Source organism: Erpetoichthys calabaricus, chromosome 18, assembly GCF_900747795.2.
Source record: "Erpetoichthys calabaricus chromosome 18, fErpCal1.3, whole genome shotgun sequence".
In the NCBI taxonomy this organism is placed as follows: Eukaryota; Metazoa; Chordata; class Cladistia; order Polypteriformes; family Polypteridae; genus Erpetoichthys; species Erpetoichthys calabaricus.
The window spans coordinates 30,586,133-30,604,864 of NC_041411.2; the positions used below are offsets into that span (position 1 = coordinate 30,586,133).

Consider the following 18,732-nt stretch of genomic DNA (forward strand, 5'->3'; position numbering starts at 1 on the left):
TCGGAATATGAAACAGAAAACTGAACTACCTGGAGCAAATGCCACAGAGATATTGGGTTAGGAATCCAAACCAGAAGTCTCTGGCTGTAAGGGAACAGCGCTAACAACTACTGCCACTAGGCAGCCCTGGCTAATTACTAATTTAAATTAGTGTAAAAATATTGAAAGGCTTTTTATAATTCATACAAGGGGGCTCCGCCCCCTGCTCGCTTCGCTCGCCTACCCCCGGCGTTTTGAACCCGTGCCCGCTGGGCAGCTACGTGTCCGGATGACGCACGTTTAATACGGAGCGTTTGCCCGTGTCATTGTGGAGTCCCCCACTGGTAATACAGAGCTTCGTCCGTACTATTACGCGGTGCATTTTGGACTACTGCGGACCCCGTAGTTTTTCTCGTTTCAGTTTGTATCTTTGGTCAGTTGAGCTCATGTTTTTCAAGCTTTTGAATTCCGGTCTTCATTATCTGTAACCTGCTGTCCATGTGCGTGGCCCCCTTGTTCAACCTGTTTATGACGTTTTACTTTGCTTTCTACTCTGTCTTTAATTTCTGACCTAGCTTTATTCCGGTTTTGTTTCAATGACACTGGGTCCGTGGTGATTATATGTAAAGGAGGCAGTCTAATTTTACCCTTTTTGACAACTACGTGTAAATTCATTGTTTGTATTGCCAGTTGTTTCTTCTGGGAAGTTAAGTGAATGATATATATATATATATATATATATGATATATGATATATGATATATATATATATATATATATTTACAACTACGTGTAAATTCATTGTTTGTATTGCCAGTTGTTTCTTCTGGGAAGTTAAGTGAATGACAATGATTGCAAATGACATTCATTAATCCCAATGAATTTTCCTCAATAGTGGACTCATTATTGAAGGCGTTGTCATCCAACTGGCGTAAGCATTTAGCAGGTGTCTGGCGTTGATGTCCGCGACGGGCATGTTTTGCTTGTGGCGTTTGACTGACGCGTTGTTGCATGTACATTATTTGTGACGCGCTATTTTGTAGTTTTAATTGATTTGCCACCGCTTTGCGAAATAAGGAGGATCGCACTCACTGTTAATATGTATCCTTTTCTGCAGTTGAACGGTTAATAGTGCTTAATTGTAAGGAGATACACCTATGCTCACACCTATGCTGCCTAGTGTGAAGGTGTTCAGATGACGTATGTTTAATATGGACGTTTCCTTTAGAAATGTGGTTTTGGGTGTCACTTCTTATTGGGGGGGGGGGGGGGGTTGAGGATTGTTGTTGCGCGAGCGTCTTCTTTCTTTTTGTGTCCCATGGGCTTGACACCTACGCCGACACCCATGCTGCTTAGTGTGAAGGTGTCGACGTTCACTTTAGACTATGTGGCTTTGGGTGTCACTTCTTATGGATGTGTGGGGGGGATTGTTGTTGCGCGAGCGTCTTCTTTCTTTTTGTGTTCCTGTGTCTTGTTTGAATCCCTCTCTTTGTGTGTGTCCCGTCCCTTGCTTGTAGGGTCTGTGGGGTGGTTTTGTGTTCTTTTTTATTGTCTTCCATGGGCTTGTTGAATCCCCCTCTTGGTGTGTGTCCCGTCCCGTCCCGTGCCTGTAGGGGGGGGGTGGTCGTGCCTTGCCGTTGTGCGCTCGTCTGTTCTTTTTTTTGTTGTGTTTAGTTTCGTGTGCAATGTGTTTTGTGCTTTGCCCGCGGTTGAGAACTTTTTTATGTGCCTTTTCCTTTTTTCGGTGCTTGTGTGACTCCTTTTTGTATGTGCTCACTCCTTTTTTCTGTGGTCTTGTCCGCCACTCGCGGCCCCTCATCCGCCTTTGTCGCCCTCTTTTGTCCGCCTTTCTCCGACTCTTGCGGACTCTTTTTGCGCCTGCGCCTCTCGCGGACCCTCATCCGCCTCTCTCGCCCTCTTTTGTCCGCCCTCTTTTGTCCGCTTTTCTCGGCTCCTCAGCCGACTCTCGCGGACTCTTTTTACGCCTGCGCAGTACGTCTTTTTGCAGCTACGGCCCATGGCCGGATGTGCCTGCGTCCATCATCCGGTTTAGCATTCTCGGTTAGTAATATAGATAAAGTAATGCAGTAACGTGATTTGGTTTCTGAAAGTTTCAATAATTAATAATTAGTCAGCACATTTTACTATAATGTTTATAAAACTTCATTATTGGAAAAAATAATACATTTAATGTGCAGAAACTGTATTTGATGAGGAGTTCTTATATTTAGAAGCAAGTAGTAGTATGGTGTCTATTTACTCACATTATGAAGAACAGTAAATGCTTCAGTGAGGGCAATATCCAGCATTCCGATTCCTTTGGCAAACAGCTTATCAAGATGTTCTCGAAAATGCTGGCAATAAAGAAGAAGAGAGTTATTCTTTTATTCGTGAAAAAGAAAAAAATATTAGGATGCACAAACAATTATGGAGATAAGAAAATACCAGAAAGAACAATATTAATGAACATGGCCCAGTAAGACTGACTACTGTTGCTTTTCTCTTTTATGTAAATAATCACATTAAATTTAATGGGAGAAAAAAATACATTAAAAGAATGAAAATAAATTACATCCAAGAAGCTGAACAGTAGATTACATGGCTAAGACTAGTTTTGCATTCTAATTGTGCCAGTTCCAGTCTCTGGGCTATTTCTCAGTATATGTGTTTTTTTTCCCCACTTTTCCAAAACAATTAATGGAATTTAATCGTCACTGTGACCCAGCAGGTCTTGGCCATTTCACTTTGGTAGTTAAGACTGCCACAAGGCAAAGCAGAAAGTGCTAATTGAAAAAGCAATCTAAAATCATTCCCTCATCCATCTATCTTCAGACCCGATGAATTCACTCAAGTATTCTGTAGAGCCAGTTGACAACCAGTCCAGTACAAGACACCAGTCCCTTGCCTTGCCTGAGTTTTAACAGCTTTCCCACTAAAGGAAAATAATGAAGAAAATGGATCCAAGCCATCAAAAGAGAATAAAGGACCATATTTGGCAGCACTTAAGTTTGATTCTGGCACCTTAAATCTGTTGACTATACAAAGTAGGACGCATTGCCTTGGGATTGATGCGGTGCCTTTTATAACTGGAATGACTTTGGTGTGGGCGGCACAGTGGCACAGCGGTAGCGCTGCTGCCTCGCAGTTAGGAAACCTGGGTTCGCTTTCCCGGGTCCTCCCTGCGTAGAGTTTGCATGTTCTCCCCATGTCTGCGTGGGTTTCCTCTGGGTGCTCCGGTTTCGTCCCACAGTCCAAAGACATGCAGGTTAGGAGCATTGGCAATCCTAAATTGTCCCTAGTGTGTGCTTGATGTGTGTGTGTGGCGCTGGGGTTTGTTTCATGTCTTGTGCCCTGTGTTGGCTGCATTGGCTCCAGCGGACCCCCGTGACCCTGTAGTTAGGATACAGTGGGTTGGATAACAAATGGATGGATGGATGGACTTTGATCCACATTGACGGATTTTGAAAGGGGAAATGCTCTTCTCAGAGTTAACGTGTGAGAGTCTCTGCTGATTCTCAACAGAAGCTGACTATGCAAAGGCACCTGCTCCTGGTCACTATATACAACAAAAAAGCAATGTGATTAAATATATTTTTTATGACTAACAATATGAACCATACATTTAACTGCTGTATGTGTTTCATGACAAAAGTTTTATAACTCACATACAACAAATATGAAAAAACCTTTGAAAACGATGTGAAGATAAATAGTGGACAGGTAAACAAAGATCATTTTTGTTTTATATATATATATATATATAAATATATATATATATATAAATATATATATATATATATATATATATATATATATATATATTGTCACACACGTGCGCATGGGAGGCAGCTAAAGGGCTTGAGTGACGGCAGTTCTGAGAGATGCCGGGAGGTGGCAGAGTGCACTGACTCTTTTTCTTTCTTGCCTGCAGACCATTCCCGGGAGATTCCACCTGACTCTCGTGACATCATTTCCGGGACCGAGCCAACGGAAGGAGTCCTTACTGGCTCCGGCTCCTCTGACGTCACGTCTGGCTCCGAACCAATGGAGAACGAACACATCCCTGATCCTTATGACCTCACTTCCTGTCTTCCCCCGTTAAAACCCTGCCCTTTGTCCTTATTCCTCAGTCTTGTTTTGGACTCGATTGTTGGCACACCAGTGCTATTTATTTGCATCAAACGACTTTTGCAGCCAGGATACCAGAATATACGGGTGGCTGCCCCAACCCTTTATCTGTGTATGTCTCGTGTTTATGACAATATATATATATATATATATATATATATATATATATATATATCAAATTATTGGTAATTTACCTTGTTAATGCAATATTACAATATACTGACATTTGATGAAATGAAGTGAGCTAACATTTATTATAAGAAAAACAGGATAGCTGAAATTGCTAGCATACTACCATAAGTTAGTTACCAAATTACCTTAAAGGAATTCCACCATCAAAATTTTATAGCTTTTCTCATATTTTTGATGCCTTTGTTGGGTAACGCTTCTCATCAATAGTTTTTACATTGCTAAAAAACAGATTACTGGAAGTGACAGCAAAGAAGTGGAATAAATGTAGTCCATTGGGGTGGAGTGGTAGCTCTGAGACTAGGGATCTGTGCTGGCAATCAGAAAGGCTGCCGGTTCGAATCCCATAAATGCCAGAAGTGACTCTACTCCGTTGGTTCCCTGAGCAAGACCCTTAACCTGCAATTGCTCTGTACTGGGTATGTTATTAATCTGCATCCAGCCCTGCAAGCAGGTCCTCCAACCTGCAGGGAAATCTTGGGAGTTGGTGGCAGGTTTGACACTCCAGCCACTGTAAAAAACCTCACACTGTTCTGTGTGGTGCTGAAGGGTCACCCGCTGCACTCGGATCTCAATCTGGGTGGTTTGCCGTGTGGTAGTTGCAGAAATGCACTGTAATCAGTGCATGATCCCAACCTCATTGCTGGCAAACTAACAGGAAACAAGCTTAACTGGCGATGCGTCACTTCCAAATTTTGTGAAAAGGACTAATTAATCTAACCTGCAAGCAGATTGATCAGGCTGGGATTAAAGCCTACTTTATATGTGTCTGCTTGTATAAATTACAGTATATATTAAATTCAGAACCCTTTTTCAGTTATTGCCTGGGTGGAGTTAGCATATCCCCCCTCCCCCCCATTAATTGGATTATCCTCCCAAATCCCCAGTGACTGGCAGATTTGATTTATTAACAATTACAAATTGGACCTATTGTGATCTTGTTTAAATTATCCTTTTGATAGACTGGTGCCTTGTCCAGGACTTTTTACTGGCTTCTGCCCAGTGTTTCCCAAAATTGACTCTGGCCCCAGTCAAGGTTGAATTGGATGAAGCAGTCTTGCGAAAATTATATGTATGGAAATAATCAATACATCCTTTATGAAGGCTAAATATGTGAACATTTCAGAATCTTTGGTATTTCTGAATGAATTTCTTAACATTTGATGATAGTCTATCTAATTCATTGTATTAAAATAAAAAAATCTACTTAAACCAACAACATCCAATATAAAACTGTATTTTTCTTCATATTTGTATTAAACCCATTGCTGCAGTATTCCCTGCCTTTGTTGAGAAAGGTTTTTATCACTACCAAGTTTGTGTGTGTATACGCTGTAGACACATACATCTACACACACTCACGTATATACACATCTTCTGTTTTGGAGCCGGAGGCGTAATTAAATTTACTTTCAAACTTTTCAATTCTAATGCGACTGTCAATTAGTTCAAAACGCCATTGTCACACACTGGTTTATCAGAACACATTTCCATTTCAAAGCTCTCTGCTCTAAATGCATTTCCATTGCTTTCAAATCAAGCAAATGCAGTGCTTAGCACAATCCACTGAGCCATTATATTTTATGACAGATACTGAACATGCAAGAGGAATTCTATCAAGTACGTGAGTATATTTAAGATTTGCGGCTTGCTCTGTCTGGTGAGATTTTATTATTAACTAACTTTTCATTAACCTGCTTGTATGCACATTAGATTCAGTTAAAAGGAGAGCCTAATCACTCTCAGTCAAACACATCATATGTTTGTTCAATGGCCCCACAGTCTGCTTGTATGAACTTATTGATAAGCTGACAGATGTCTAGCTTCACTCAGCTAAAGTCCACACAGACCAAAAGTAATCAACTTAATTTATGTATAACATGAAAAAGACAGTATGACCAAGGCTTGGAAGAAGTAGAAACTTTAACAATCAGAAAAAAATAGTGTTTAATACTATTAGATTTTAGTAAGTGGAATTCACCAAGTTGCAGAAGACAAATTCCAGTTCCACTTTAATCAGATTACCGTATATACTCGCATATAAGTCAGGTCTTGAAACCCGAAAAATCGATCATAAAATCAGACCCCGACTTATACACCCGTTCAAAAATGCGTTAGTTTTCCACATTCGACTTATACAACTGACATTATACAATACCGGAAATTATACGGTAAAATCAAGCCCCGACTCATCCGCGGGAGAACGTATCCGCGAGTATATACAGTAGTCAGCTCAGCTTTACTATGAAAAGAAAAATATACTGCCATATACTGGTCAGACCAGTTAGCACAAACAATGGAATACAGGAGAGGTCTAATGCTGCATTCAGTTTCTATTAGACAGGATGCCTTTCGAAGTGGGACAGTTTGGAGAAAACCATGCTGTCTGAATTTTCGGATTTGTCACTTAACACTGAATTTTTACTTCGGTCAATAATATAAAATAAAAAAAGTGCCAGGAATGGAATTTTTTGTGCTCATACTCTATTACAGGTGACACAATTCTCTTTCGATGCATTAGGTTTGCTCTTTATCATTTCCCAGAAACAAATTACAGCTTATCTCTAATTGCATTTTTTGCATACCAAGTAGCAAATCAATAGTGATATTTCAGGTCTTTCAAAAATCCAACTGGAAATTCACGTGCTTACAATATAGTTGGAAGGTGAAACATCCCATGGAGGAATTCTGAAACTCCCGTGACATATGAATGCAGAAAAAGCTTTCAAACTGCTAGTGATTTCTCTTTTAACATTTAATTAAATTTACCAGGAATTATGGAATTACTTCAGATGGATGTCCTAAATTAAACTGCTTCTTATGAAATCTCCAAAAGTAACAAAGTCTAATTGAATTGTCATTATTTTCTAGATTAGGTTTAATGCTCATCTTAGCTTAATTCATCTTCCACTATTTTCAAAATATAATTTGCCATTCCAATTTCCACTTAGACAATGAAGTTTTCAGATTTTCGTTCCTCAATATTCTTTCTTTCCATCAATTTCCAGGTTACATTGTACAGAAAGGTGGGCATTCTTTGATTCATACAGTATGGTGAGTTATGACAATAGGAGTTTTCATCAGTTGCGTAATTGCCAGGCACACTCATAGACACCGGTCTCTCACACTCACCTTTACCAAGATAATTCTGAGGCATCAACTCATAAAATGCTTTGCTTGCAGATTTGGAAGGAGAACTACCATACCCAGGGACACACTCAGAAGGCAGCTGGGTCGGAATTTAAACTAGTCCCTATGAGATCTGAGACAGCAGGACTAACCACTGTGTTATTGGGCTACCATGTTCGATTTAACTTAATTCATGAATCAGTAGCAAACAATCTTACGTTAATGAGCTCAAATTGCTAAGCACAATTATAAATTCAGGACAGTTATAGCCTAAATGAAAACACTACATATATTATATATTATTAAAAGTCTCTACGTGGCAGAGAAAACTACAGGCCAAAGAAAGTAGAACAGGGCAGAAAGTCAGAATTAGGCAATGGCATTGATATGGTAGACAGTCACGTCAGTCACACTTTCGTGTTTTTATTTTTTCTAACTTTAAACCTAATTTTCTTTAATTTACCTAAACTTAACTTTACTCAGTGTTTTGGATGCCAGTCTTTGCAATTCTTGTAAATGAACTCTGCTCAATCCTGATTATTCTTCTTTACCCTTCTGTTTCACTCAGATATAAATATAAACTTAACTTCTTGTCCTTCTTTTCCAGAGCTGCTGGTTACAATGATGAGGGATAGCTAATCTAGCAGATCATGTCTTATAGTTTAGTGGACTGAAGTTTAAGCTTCTTGGAGGGAATACACAGGCTCCTTATCTTCATAATGGAGGACAAGCAGCATGGAAATTACCAACAAGCACAAGATATACTGGGATTCAAATATTCAAGGCTTTCTAAAAGTAACAATGGTAGAAAACACCTCAGGGCTTTGCAGAGGCCATTCATGAACACATAAGTTATTGCTGCAATTACCCCAAAACTCAAAAAGGAATAGGAATGAACTCTTTGAGGGCTGAATATTTTTTCCATAAAACAGTTTCTGAAAAGCAATGGTTTCACACAGAAATCAACATAAATTGTCTGTTGCTGCCTGCTGTGGCTACCAGTTTGCCAAGAATGTGTGGCAGGTTTGTTGCCAGGCTGTCTTTGCATGGCTGGGGCAGCAGTAGTCACGGTCGCAGTGTATTGGAATCTGGTTTCTACCTCTTGCTGTTGTTAAATGGCAGTCCTTCTGGTGAACATTGCCGTAGGCGTGTCAGCTACATGAACCTGTTCAGCACCACGATTAGCTGGGGACCAGTCAGCTGAAGCTGGAACCTCACATTCGTTTTCGATCACTTGTATCAAAATCAGAGTCCAACTTCAAAATCAGAGTCCAACAAGTCAAAGTCCAGTTCAGAGATAATAGGCAAAACCTTGCCCACGGAGTATTTTTCTTTACGCATTCTCTTTGCTCTCTCGCCATTATGTCAGTGCCATTTTTGCTCTTGTTTGCGCCTTACTACTCACACAAGTACAGGAAATCTTGGACAAACCAATGAAGCTAACTTTCCCTCTAGCAACGAGAGTCCAACTAAAACATAACGGTTGGTTTTGTCACAGTTTACAGTTGATAACCATTGTCAACTCCTCTTTTCGACAAAAGTCGACATCAGCCCTCGACATCATCGTGCAGAAGAACTGAACAAGGGATCAATGACAGGAGAAAGTTTGGAAAGGCACACAGAAAGGTGCAAAGGGAGTTATTGGTTTGGTACACTGTGGGTGGCATTAATAATTTCATTCATTCATTTTCCATTACTTATTTGAAGCCAGTTCACGGGGGCAACAAGTCTTAGTAGTGAGACCCATAGATCTCTTTCCCCAGCCATACTTGTCAACTCGTACTGTGGGCTCACAAACCGTTCACAGGCCAACTGGGAGATATAATCCTCCTAGCGAGCCCTGGGTCTTCAACCAGCTGCTTGTGCCCATAAAACCGCCACAGGGAAGCATCCATGATGCATCCATATCAGGCACCCAAACCTCCTCAATTGCAGGGTCAGTGGCACAATTTCGAGGCTCTCCTGGATGTCTGTGCTCCTCACCCTAACATTAATAATTTGTATAAGGTAAAGGGTTGGCTAAGCCATTTATACATTTGCATATTACATGCAGGAATTCTAAGTCTGCTTCAAAGCAAAATGGGGACTAAAGTAACAATTTTAGACTTGGAATCGTACAGGTATATTTCCAGAAGACACAGAAGTAACAATTTTAGACTTGGAATCGTATAGGTATATTTCCAGAAGACACAGAAGTAACAATTTTAGACTTGGAATCGTATAGGTATATTTCCAGGAGACACAGATAGAGCTAAAGAACTCAGAGTATTGTGGCGTATAATTTTATCTCAACAAGGCATGGTGGTGCCTCACAGCTCAGATCACATTTTTGGCCATAATAAATCTGTCCAAGATTGTTGGTAGATGCTTCCTTAGCCCTCAGGGACACTTAAAAGACCACTACACCATAATCTACTCGATAATATAATCCACTCAAAAGTAGTTCCGTTTCTCCTTCCCCATTGACTTCGAAGCTTTTCACAAAGCTCACCAAAATTCCCAGACATTTCTTTATTTTCTACAAACTCACGGCAAAGCAGATTCAGCATGGTTCATCCATCATTGTTGACTACAGAGGAGAGGAAAACAAAACCTACATTCAATAGTATCTCGGGGAGAATGAACTACATTTCATTCTAAGGTTATAAATAAATATCTGTTAATTTGTGTGGGTATAAATGTGAATATTAAATGGCTATGCATTGTTTTATATGCGTAAATTTGTATAAGGGCTCTAAGCCTGTCTTAAATGAGGAGCATTTTATAAAAAATAATCTGAATTGTACCAAATTAAGAAAGTTTCTGTGTTAGGGCTGTGGTAAAAAGACTATCATTTTTTCTAAATGTACGTTTAGGGCAAAAGTTGAGTTGTTTTACTAAAATTTGGAAAACAGTATTGCCAAGAAATGGTAATTTTCAGATGCAGTTCTAAATACAATAACCTACCCAACCTGAACAGTACTGGTTAACCCTGTAGGAGCCAGTTTCTGTCCTTATACTGTATATATGATGGTGTTATTATGGGATGCCTCCTGAGATTGCTTGAAGAAAGTTTCAGTCCAATAAAAAATAAAGGCTGAAGGCAAGACGTACAACACAAGTGTGCACAAGTCCATAAAGGATTCCAACATTTTGCAGCAAAGCAGATGTTATGAACTGATCACACTACAAATAACAGTTTTTAAAAGATGGTCTTATTTTTGGATATCTCTTTGATACTTCGTAAATAACCCCCCCGCCCTTCCACCTCCCCAGATAACTTATTGCAGTGAGAGATTATCCTGTATGGAAACAGAAGCAGCAAAGAAATCTTTATCCATGAGACAGGCAATTCACTTAAGTGTTTCTAAGTGACTTTATTAGCATTTGAAAAGGCACTTAGTAGAAACATTTGTCTGCTGGGAAAAATTGCATTAACATTTTTCAAGCATCACATTATTTGTTGATTTTAATGTTAAATATTTTAAATTAAACGTTTAGAAAGATGATCAGTCAAATTAACAATTCTGCAGGGCACAAAGGCTTTTTTTTTTTTTTTTTGGATTTTTACATTTTTGCTTTGAATTACCAGTTTATCGTGAAGCTGTATGTCTCACAGTCTGCACGGCTATACAGTGAGCTTTTGCCTCCTTCTGTGCTGACATTAAAGAAAATAAGCCCTATCTGGGCAAAAAAAAGAGTCATTTCCACATAAAGACAGCAGGTTCATTGTCTTCATTACAGCTGTGCCAAGTATGCACTTTTCAATACAATCTACAGACCAATTTTTCCTTTCTGACAAAAGTAATATAGAGCAGTGCACTCTTCCAGTAAGTTTTCTTCCCAGTAATAGTCAGCACATTAACCAAGCTCTGGTCCTCACTGCAGACACCATGCTGATCTATGTCCGCATGCTACAAAGTCCTCCTTAAGGGCAGTCACACATTTTCTAATGGGTTTTACATTTAGACATACTGATAAGAAGAAATAAATAAAATTCACTGCCTGCTCCAAGCAGCCTCTCTGAATCTGCCTGCTGCTGTCCAAATGACAACCGCAAATAGAATTGCCAAAGGCTGCTTTTCATAAGCTAACTCCATCAGTAAAAGCTTTATGGAGTTTCAAAGCTGTGGCAGTGCACATCCTACAAAATCTTGAAATAAATGCCTCTGATAACCCTGCTGTAGAACAGATAAGAAGTTGCTTGGGATTCTAGTAAGAGTAAGCCTGGCCTTCGGGATGTTTTCTGTGATTTTCGACTGGTGTCTGAACACGCTAGTCATTGCTGGTCGTCCTGACTTTTGAAAAATGACTTCATGGGAAGCATTCCAAAGGCCCAGACATATAGAAGGAAGTGGTGAGATCGAAATGTTTTCAAAGTTAAAAAAAATAATATAAAACACCAATTATTATCATTATTATTATTTCAAATATAGAAAATCTCAGGCTGCAAAATTAAAAAAACGTTGTGTCCTTGATTGGTGGCTAATGTCACTATTAGTTTCTACAGATTTTAAGACAGAAGAAGCATGAAGGGATCAGAAATGATTTAAAATGGCAAAAAACGACACAAGCTTTCAATAGAGGAAGTTAAAGCTGTAAGATGTGTGAAACACCACATTAGAACGCATCCATTAGAATTAGGCCATAATCAAAAGCTGCTAATGAGAGGTGAAATAGCAATTGCCTTTAAAATCATGCACTTTTAAAATGCTTTTAAGACAAGCCCTTTTATAATTAGGGTACACTGAACTGCCTAATCTCCATCTGAAAATTGCTGGGGGTTTGTTGAGGAGTGCAGGGCAAGTGGCAAGCTTCATGATTCCATTTACTGTCCCTTCACCCACTCTACCAGGGAGAAGATGAAGTGAGGTTATAACAGGCGAGATAAACTCAAATACATTTTTAATGAGTGTTCGCAACTCAAAACATTTTATAAACTTTTCCCTGAAATATGGTTGTTGAGGTTTTTTCTGTGTCCCGTTATGTCTTTGAGTACTTTAGGCTTTGAAATACTGTATAATGCTCACCAGTAACGGCGCACTGCACAATAATGTGCAGTGAATACACTTGACTTATAGTTTTCATCCTCTTTCTTTCTCTGTATGTTTAGCATTCATTTGCTCAGAGGTTGATGCACTTGCTGCTTCCTGAGCAGCTCTTCTTTTCTCCACCCTTGCGGCCCGCTTCTACTTTTCTTTCATCTGCATCTTTTCACATTAAAACTGATAAAGTCAGTGTTTGTGTTGCAATTACTTAGTACGTTTTCTTTAATTTTTCACTTAAGCTGACACTTAAGTCTTCAATCTGCCTCAAGAATGATTTAAGATATGAAGAGGTAGGGGAAGTGACGGCGAAGGTGGTAGGGATGAGAACGGTGACCGTATGCATGTGCCACACTGCCGCCCTACTGGCCGTTGCCAAGAGTTGATTCTACAATAAAATAAAAAGAGGAATAACCTTGGAGGTCAATCATCACCCTGATAGCGGATAGTAGACATCACGTAGTATATGTGTAGCAAATTTCAGGTCAATAGTTCAAACGGTTTGCAGGTGACTTAAAATCCTGGACAGACAAACGGACAGCCACGGTAGCGTATTATATAAGAAGATTTTAAGAATTGACAAAATATTTAAACAGCAAGGATCATTAAGGAATCAGCATACACTGCCCATTTGCCCATCCATTTTCCAGACTGGTTCATCTAATTTACAAATGTGCACATTAGGCTAAAGTGTGCAGGTGTTAGTGAGTGTTGGTGGCAGTATGAGTGTGCATGCAATGGATTGTTTGTAGAGTAGGCTTCAGCCCCCCAAGGCATTGCACTAAAATGCGTGTGTTAACCGGTTAAAGTGGCAAATATGATATTCAATTATAATGTAAAAGCTGTTTTATATAAATTAAGGAAGATTATGTCCTATACTGCATGATATGCTAGTGAGACTGCACTTTCAGCACTGTTTGTAGTTGTGGTCACTATGCTAGAGAAAAGACATAACAGCACTTGAAGCTCTGCAGAGGAAAGCAACCAAATATCTAAAGGGCTTGGTCTAATCTTATAGATTTCATAACATAAAGCTTATTTCACCTGAGAAAAGAAAGGTTCAAAGTAACCTAATACAGTTCTTCAAAATTCTCAGAGGCATCGAAAAATATGATCCACCAGAATTTTACCAACGAATCACACACTCAAAGACACTAGTGAAAACTAAGAAAAAGTACATTTAAGACTGAAGTCAGGGTGCACTTCTTCACTGAAGCTACTGAATTATGTGGCTTACGCAGAAACATTGACTAGCTTTAAGAACCATCTGGAAGAGATAATAGGAACAGTTTAACTCTTGTCTTAGCAAACCAGCATAATGGACTGAATGGTCTCCCTCTTCTTCATCTAACCTCTTATGTTTCGATTTATGGATTGCTGAAATAATTACTTGCCTCCTAAATTTCTTGTAAGTGTTTCTTTTTCTTTACTCACATACTGTATATTATTTGAAAATTTAACAAACAATGGATTCATTATTCGTACCCACTTGGTCTAATTTAAGGTTGCAAGAAGCTAGAGGTGGAAAACAAACCTGGATGATCATGCAACCCCTCTCGATCATACAGGATCTGTTTAGAGTTGCTTATTACCCTAATATCTAGTACAGACTACCTGGAGGAAGACCTACATAAACATACGGAGAATGTGCAAATTATTTACAGGTAGTATCTGGGTTGAGACTGGAATCCAGTTTTCTGGGGATTGGCAATAGCACCATCATGCTGCCTTTTAACAAACCAATTGAAGAAAAATAAATGAGTACATGAATGTGTGTGTGTGTTTTTTTTATGATGGACGGTTATTGTGTTTTATTTGAGCGATATGATGTTTCCAAATGGGTGAGATGTTGTAAACTTGAGGTGCACTGTTTATTTATTATAAATTAAACAGAATTATTCATATTCTGACTATTCTCTTTCAAGGCTTCCTATGTAATATCTTTTGCAGCAGATGCAATCCACTGGTTCATTTCTGAGAAAAAGAAATATGAATTGAAATCAGTACTGGAAAAGCAACCTGGCTTTAAATACAATAGGAAGAATGTGAGGTACTATTAGAGTCCATAAAGGCATATTTCAAATTCAAAGATGCATCTCCAAGGAGAAAGTGTTCCCGTGTTTATCAGGCAGTCAATCTTAATGAAAACTCTGAGCTGCAAACAATGGCTGTCTGCCAGAGGCACATGCCAGCAAAGCGAACGCTTCTCCAGTGTCTGGATACATAAAAATGGAATCCTTATTGTTTGTGTGTGTTTCCTACAACGTACATTCCTTTAAGAATGTAAATAAGATCTATGAATATTAGCAGTTATTTAAGCTGCAGGAATCAGATCAGAATTGGATTAAGTGAGTTTAAGAATGAGATGAATCTCATTTTTTATATCTTAGTGCCACCAAGCATAAAATTGCAGGATAAAAACAAAAGTTCCTTTTACTATCTATCAACTATTAGAACACCTTGAAAGTGAAAGAAAAATTGAGTGGTGTCTTGTGTATTTTATTATTATAAATCTGATTACATTGGATAGATGTTGGGGGTACACAGCCTAGACAGCACTTACTCACCAATCAACCTCACCTTTATGTCTAGAGGAGAAAGAAAGTAAACAGGATGGTAGGATGTTCATAATCCATAAAGATATTATTCAGGCTAGGATTTGGACCCAGGAGCCACTGTGCTACTAATCTTACAATATAAAAGAAATTCAATAATAGAAGTATATACAGTATATCAACAGTAATGTTGCCAAATGAACAATGTAGAATGAAGGGAATTAATGGCAATGAATGACATTTAAAGAGAAGGAAACATATTCTGTGAGAGAGAGGTATAAACAACAAGCATCAAAAAGGTAAATGGATAAAATATACTCTTTCACAAGCAAAATGCTTTCAGAATGATTTCAACTTTAATTTTGATAGTGACTTTAATTTTGGCCAAGCAGATTATGAAGGAGTCAGGAGTAGTGAGACTGTTAGTGTCCAACAGGGAGCGATACCACCATAAAGTTGAGTCACACAAGACCAAATTTAACTAGGAGACATCTTATCATTTGTTTTAACTTCTGTAAGTCATTAGAGGGGAGTACACAGTATTTTAACTCCACAAGTATACTGGAGAGGATAGCCAATCCGGCCCTCACCAGCACAACTCTATAGCGAGGAGGATATGTCAGAGTCTGGGTTGCCGCAGTGGATCCGTGCTTGAAAGTAAATGTGGCTTATAAATTCAACGCCCTCCCCACCTTTGGGCATGTAAAATTAGGAGGTAAGGGGTGACAAGGGCAAAACAAAGGTCATAGTAACAGAAAAGTGTGGTTTTGAGGAAGATGTACAGTGAGAGGCATTTGTACTTATGAGTAGCCAGCAGCTATGACTGTTTAGGTAGGCCTTGTTCTACCAGAAGGAAAACATCTCAAAAATGGCAGAAGAAAACCCTAGCAGTCCAGCTGTGTCACAGCTTTAGCAAACCCACCTGCTTTTTTAAACACAAACTTCCCCGCTACAAAAAACTGGCAAAAATGATTGGGGTATGTATGTAGTGCAAAGTTCAAAACTGGGAGAGCAACACAAAGGCATAACAGCCAGAAACAAAACCAAAACAGAACATTCAAAAAAGACTTAAAGAGTTTTCCAATGTTGGTTGGCTAAGAAATGCCCATTGCTGACCTTTTATCTTGTCTCTGCAATGATATCTTATGTCACTCAATTCTGGCTCGTTTCCTTACTGAAATTAAACAATATGGCAGCAGCCATGATAAACAAAATGGCACCAAAATTACCCAAAAAATATTTCATCTAAATTACTGTGTAAAAAAAAAAAAATTGTATCATCATTGCTTTCAGGAACCTTCAAAACCCATAATAAGAATTAAAAGATTAGGAAAATATGACATTAATATAGCAAAAAGGGTCAGAACAAGTTCAAACATAATTATCCAGTATTTTAACTTTTTTCATTACTTGTTAAGTGTGTTCACAAATAATGCGAAAGTACCTATTGTTGTCATCATGTCTATACATCTGTCTTTCCATCCTTCTATCCCCAAGAAACAACTTGGTTACAAGTAAACCGATTTTGTTGAAATTTGGTACATATATTCTCCAAGTAAATTTGTCAGGAAAATTCAGTTTTCATTGAGATATCGTGACTAAACCTTGCTGTACAAATTTTTGTAATTTCAAAATCTTCCACCTTAAAACCTAAGAAACATTTGGTGTGACTTCAATTACTTTTTAATTCACCCTTTCACAAATAATTTGAGAGGTTATTTTAGTTTGCCTGTTTTCCTCTTTTACATGTCCGCTATCCTCTCCTGATCGCAAAACAAATCTCCAAAACAAGTTATTGAAACGCAAGCAGAGTTGTGGTGACCTCATCACAGATTTTCTCTCTCCGCTGGGATCTTCCTTCAAAAATTTTATGTTTAAGAAATATGAACTACAACTAGTTATAGACCCTCCTCATATTGCAACTATTGATAGCATGAATAGATAACATTTTACATCACTTAAGTTTAAATTTGCAGTCAACTTCAGCCACCACAAGCTTATCTGGGCTTGGTTTTTAACTTGATGATATTGTGAAATGCCAGTATGTTCTGTATTCTTTTTATACATGTAGTTACATTGTATCACAAATGTTTTTTCTTAATATTACTTATTGGCAGTATTTAGTAAGGAAAATGTGTTACCTCAGTTCTTGATAAAAATAAATAAACAAAAATTAAAATGCTCCAACTTTCGAAACTAAGCCCCCAAACACACCTGGATGTTACAGAAAACATACATTTTTGAACTTATTGAAATTGCTTTGTCTTTTGTTGTTCAATCCTGGTTTATTTGCTACTTTGTACTTCTGTATCTATTTTTGAGTTCAAGGTCTATCCACTACAGTTCAAAAGATAATCAAAATAGGAAGAGTGCATGATGACTTGAAGACAAAACTCAGATCATCATACTAGTATCAGTACCAGTCCTTCCGTGTTGAGAATTAGAAATGATCTTCTTCACAAGGATACTCAACTCCTTACATTTCCATTATAGGATCTGATTGAAACTCACATCTTTATTGTTGCGGTCAGCCTGGACCAAAGTGCCATTCAGACAAGGCTCCACATAGTGCAGTTCTTCATTGTACTGTGGGCAAAGAAATAAAACAATTAGAAAAGTGGAAAAGCAATGTCTAGCAGATCTGTTCTAATGGGTCTAAAATACAGGAAAATGCAACAGACCTTTAACTTTAAATATCATTAAAGAGTGAAGAGTCTGAAAATTTGCCACAGCTTCACTTACTTTTATTTCACTCCAATCTGCATGTGAATATTCTGTCGCACAGATCTAGACTCTAAATTATCAAGGTAAACTCTATTTGGATAATGACAGGCAGTATAGGACTGCAAAACAAACCTCATCTAGGTGTCCAAAATTAGGTTGTTTTTTGTTACAATAATCATATAGGAGTTGGGCACAGAAATTAACAACTAGACAGGAAATCTATTTCAATGCAAGGGAATGGCAAATCTTTTTTATCATTTCTTTCAGAAAGACAATCAATGAAGGTGTGGATCCAAGTGTCATGTGTGTGTCTCTGTGAGTATCCCTAAACACCTGACATTGGCATCTCCTTTAAGAAAAATGCTGGAGCTGGACTCAATCTTGGAGGTTTGGATGCTATAAAACACACATTTATAGAGTTGTAAAACACAACTGTAGTAAGTGGAGTGATCTGCTTATTGGTTGTGGGTGCTGTCTTTCTGTATTATGGGTGCATGTGCTTACTCAAACCTATGCTAGATTGTTTCATGGAAACAGAGGGACAGAGCAAAATTAATACGTATATTGCTATTAGTTCCTATCTGTTACCAACATTCCATAGATGGTATTTAAATCAACATCTCTCTACCAACTACCCATTGTGCCACTAAGCTATGCATCTCGAAGACGTGATTAATGACTCCAAATCAGACTACCGTGAGTGTGAGCGGGTGAGTGAATGGGAGATGGACTAGTGTCCCACCCATGGATAATTTTGTCTTGTGCTGCTGAACTGAAAAAGTGCATAAGAAAACAGAAATATGGATTGATAAATGAAATAAATCTAAAGATTATATCTTAAGCACAAAAAACAGCAAGTTACATTACAGAATATGTACAAAACAGGGCAATTACACTAAACCATTTCCTGAGTTATTTATTTGCATCAGTGGTGAAATTGGGGCTTTGGCTGTTTATGTATTGCCATTACAGAGGACACTTTAAATATTTCTTTTAGATTTATTT

The 18,732-nt window shown here is 38.4% G+C and overlaps 1 protein-coding gene across 4 annotated transcripts in view; it reads right to left on the reverse strand.

The window, feature by feature from the left end:
- cacna2d3a (calcium channel, voltage-dependent, alpha 2/delta subunit 3a) overlaps window positions 1-18,732 on the reverse strand; it is a 624,026-nt gene that overhangs the window by 292,761 nt on the left and 312,533 nt on the right. For all 4 annotated transcript variants that reach the window (XR_007933861.1, XM_051921047.1, XM_051921048.1 and 1 more), the window contains exons 9-10: window positions 17,515-17,589; window positions 2,243-2,332 (exon numbers count right to left, since the gene is read on the reverse strand). Coding sequence is in view for 3 of the 4 variants with exons in the window: in XM_051921047.1 (XP_051777007.1) it covers window positions 2,243-2,332; window positions 17,515-17,589 (165 nt within the window). In the remaining variant the exon portion in view is untranslated. The remainder of the gene's footprint in view (window positions 1-2,242; window positions 2,333-17,514; window positions 17,590-18,732) is intronic.